The sequence below is a fragment of the Etheostoma cragini genome, chromosome 7 (genome assembly GCF_013103735.1).
Source record: "Etheostoma cragini isolate CJK2018 chromosome 7, CSU_Ecrag_1.0, whole genome shotgun sequence".
Taxonomy (NCBI): Eukaryota; Metazoa; Chordata; class Actinopteri; order Perciformes; family Percidae; genus Etheostoma; species Etheostoma cragini.
The window spans coordinates 27,264,726-27,267,550 of NC_048413.1; the positions used below are offsets into that span (position 1 = coordinate 27,264,726).

Below are 2,825 nucleotides of genomic sequence, written 5' to 3' on the forward strand. Positions count from 1 at the left end.
CCTGTCCCCTGAACACACTGTAAAAACATCTCCTCACTATCTGCTAGCTGCCTGTCCCCTGAACACACTGTAAAAAATAAAATAAAAAAGCAGCTTCCATCAAAATTAGGAAATGTTATGCAAAATACCAGATGTAAAACTTGCCAGCACATTAGTCCAACCTTAGTCATGAGTCATGTTGTTGTTGTTGTTGTTGACATTAGGTAAACCTTGGTCTTGATCCCAGTGTTTTTCCTTCTTCTTCTATGGTGTAGAAAGTTCCCCGTGAGCTTGGAGAACAGCCACGTGATCGAGCGGGACCAGATCTTCGTCGGGGTCATTGACCGCGGCCCGGACGGCGTGCATCTAAGTTCCGCGTTTGATAGAAGGTTTGTATTTTTATTCTATAAACACGTTGCTACGTTTGAGTCAACGACTGGTCACACACGCCGTAGTCCCTAGTTACAGTGTGAGGACCAGGGTGGAAAATATCTGTTTGGTTTGTATTTGTGCATCTGTGTGTGAGAAGTGTCACGTGTGTGTGTTTGTGTGTCCGTGTGTGTGTGTCTCTGTTTATGTTGGTGTCCTGTGAATCCTGTGAAGTTTAATCTAAATTGAATTTTATTCAAATTTTATTCTGAAATTCTTACGTGACAAAACAGGTTGGATTTCTGCTCTTCTTTTGTTTTGTTTCGCTGACCTTTCTAAACGCCAATTTGTGTCTTTAGACATATCCATCTCCTAAAATGACACACTAACCGTATCTTGTGTGATAAAGGATTTTTAAGGCGATACCGAAAAAATCCGATATGCCAATATATCAGCCGATATATATGTGTATATATTTAAAAAAATATATATCCAGAAACACGTAACAAAACATGAACAGATTTCCCTAAAATTAGTTATTTGTAGTTATTTATGAGTTCTCACTAAATTAATAACGGGGACATTGTAGAGCGTCCTCTGGTGGACAGACTATGCAACACCATCACTAACAGGGACGTCGTAGAGCGTCCTCTGGTGGACAGACTATGCAACGCCATCACTAACGGGGACGTTGTAGAGCGCCCTCTGGTGGACAGACTATGCAACACCATCACTAACAGGGACGTTGTAGAGCGTCCTCTGGTGGACAGACTATGCAACGCCATCACTAACAGGGACGTTGTAGAGCGTCCTCTGGTGGACAGACTGTTTCAGAGTGGGGACGCGTGCGTGTATCGGGCTCTACTTTAAAGCAGTTTCTTTAACAGTAAAAATAGTTTTACTCTGCCGACGTTTTACCTTCTTTTTTCTAACATTGTAAATCAAACTAATAATCTTTCCTTCTGTGGCAGGTTTCTTCCTGAGAACATGGCGTCTTTAGGCAGCACTGTTGGTAAGAGCTATAGAAATGTATTTATAGAGATATAGTTTGTGTGTGTGTGTGTGTGTGTGTGTGTGTGTGTGTGTGTGTGTGTGTGTTTCCGTCCATGTGTTTCTCTGCGATTGGGATATTGGACTAGTCCATATTGCAATCTTGAGTACGAGATTTTTTAATCTTTCCCGTCTTGGTGACCACGTCTGCTGCTTGCCGGGTTCTGTCCTCAGCCAACCTGAGCCGCGTGGTCCCTGATGGGCTCCTGGTCTTCTTCCCCTCCTTCCCTTTGATGGAGAAAACCCTGGACTTCTGGAGAGTAAGTGGGACTGCAGCACAGACACCTGCAGGACAACAACGTGTTATATTTAGATTAGATGATACTTTATTCATCCCACAGCTGGGAAATTCCCTGGTTACAGCAGCATTTTCTATATATAATAAGAACAAACAAACAAACAAACAAACAAGTAAACACACAAACAAACAGGCAAACAACAGCCAATGAGCGGAAGGTAGACTGAATGTAAAGTGACGTCAAATAAAGGTTTTGTAAGATGTGGTTGCAATAGTACAAGAAAACAACATTGCAGTGTAAGTAAGTGACATTAAAAATGAAATTGAATATATGTAGTAGGTAAGTAGGTTACCATAATATATATATATATATATATATATAAGTTATTTGAGGTCTTTTTGGTGACTTTTACACGCAGGTTTTAACCTGAATTTCCCGGGACACTTTATTTTACCCAGTGTTGCACGCAGAGGACTTAATGTGTTCCTATGTTGTCCTGTATATTCAATTTGGGATTACATTTCCCAGTGTAGCAGTGTTAAGGTTTTGCAGCATTTATGTGACCATAAATAATATTGAAAAAATAAGTACTTGTAATGGAAAAATATAAATACAGATAATAAAGATATTAGTAAAGTGTGCGGAGTAGATGGAAGAAAATCAAAACAAAGGATTAAGGATGTCCTGATGGAAAGTATCGGAATCGGAGCCGATTTGGGCTTTTGTTTTTAGATAATCGAAGATGACACGGCTCAGATCATCGACGTAAACTCGCCAGTCGCCTATTTTGACGACGTTTCATTTATGGGATTGTCCCGTTGCCGCCGGAGATCCCGCTGGTTGTCCCTCATTTTCGGCCCGATGTCACTCACCTTGCACTTTAAAGAAAAGAGTTGAGTGTTGCCATGTGGGTTCATGTTCAGCGTTGTCTCACCAGGCCAACGGACACGCGGATCGCATCGAGAACGTCAAACCCATGTTCGTCGAACCCAAAGGGAAGGGCAACTTCAACGAGGTGCGTTTGGTTTTGTGAAATAAGAAGATGCTTCTGACTGGCTAGTAGTCCTTACCCAGGTACTGTCAGGACACGCCCTCATACTCTGCTCCTGTCTGGCTAGTAGTCCTTACCTAGGTACTGTCAGGACACGCCCTCATACTCTGCTCCTGACTGGCTAGTAGTCCTTACCT

The 2,825-nt window shown here is 42.1% G+C and overlaps 1 protein-coding gene across 1 annotated transcript in view; it reads left to right on the forward strand.

Moving 5' to 3' along the window:
• Positions 1–2,825, forward strand: part of rtel1 (regulator of telomere elongation helicase 1) — a 30,085-nt gene that overhangs the window by 13,494 nt on the left and 13,766 nt on the right. The window contains exons 15-18 of the mRNA XM_034877855.1: positions 255–368; positions 1,320–1,360; positions 1,573–1,658; positions 2,575–2,652. Of these exons, the coding sequence (XP_034733746.1) occupies positions 255–368; positions 1,320–1,360; positions 1,573–1,658; positions 2,575–2,652 (319 nt within the window). The remainder of the gene's footprint in view (positions 1–254; positions 369–1,319; positions 1,361–1,572; positions 1,659–2,574; positions 2,653–2,825) is intronic.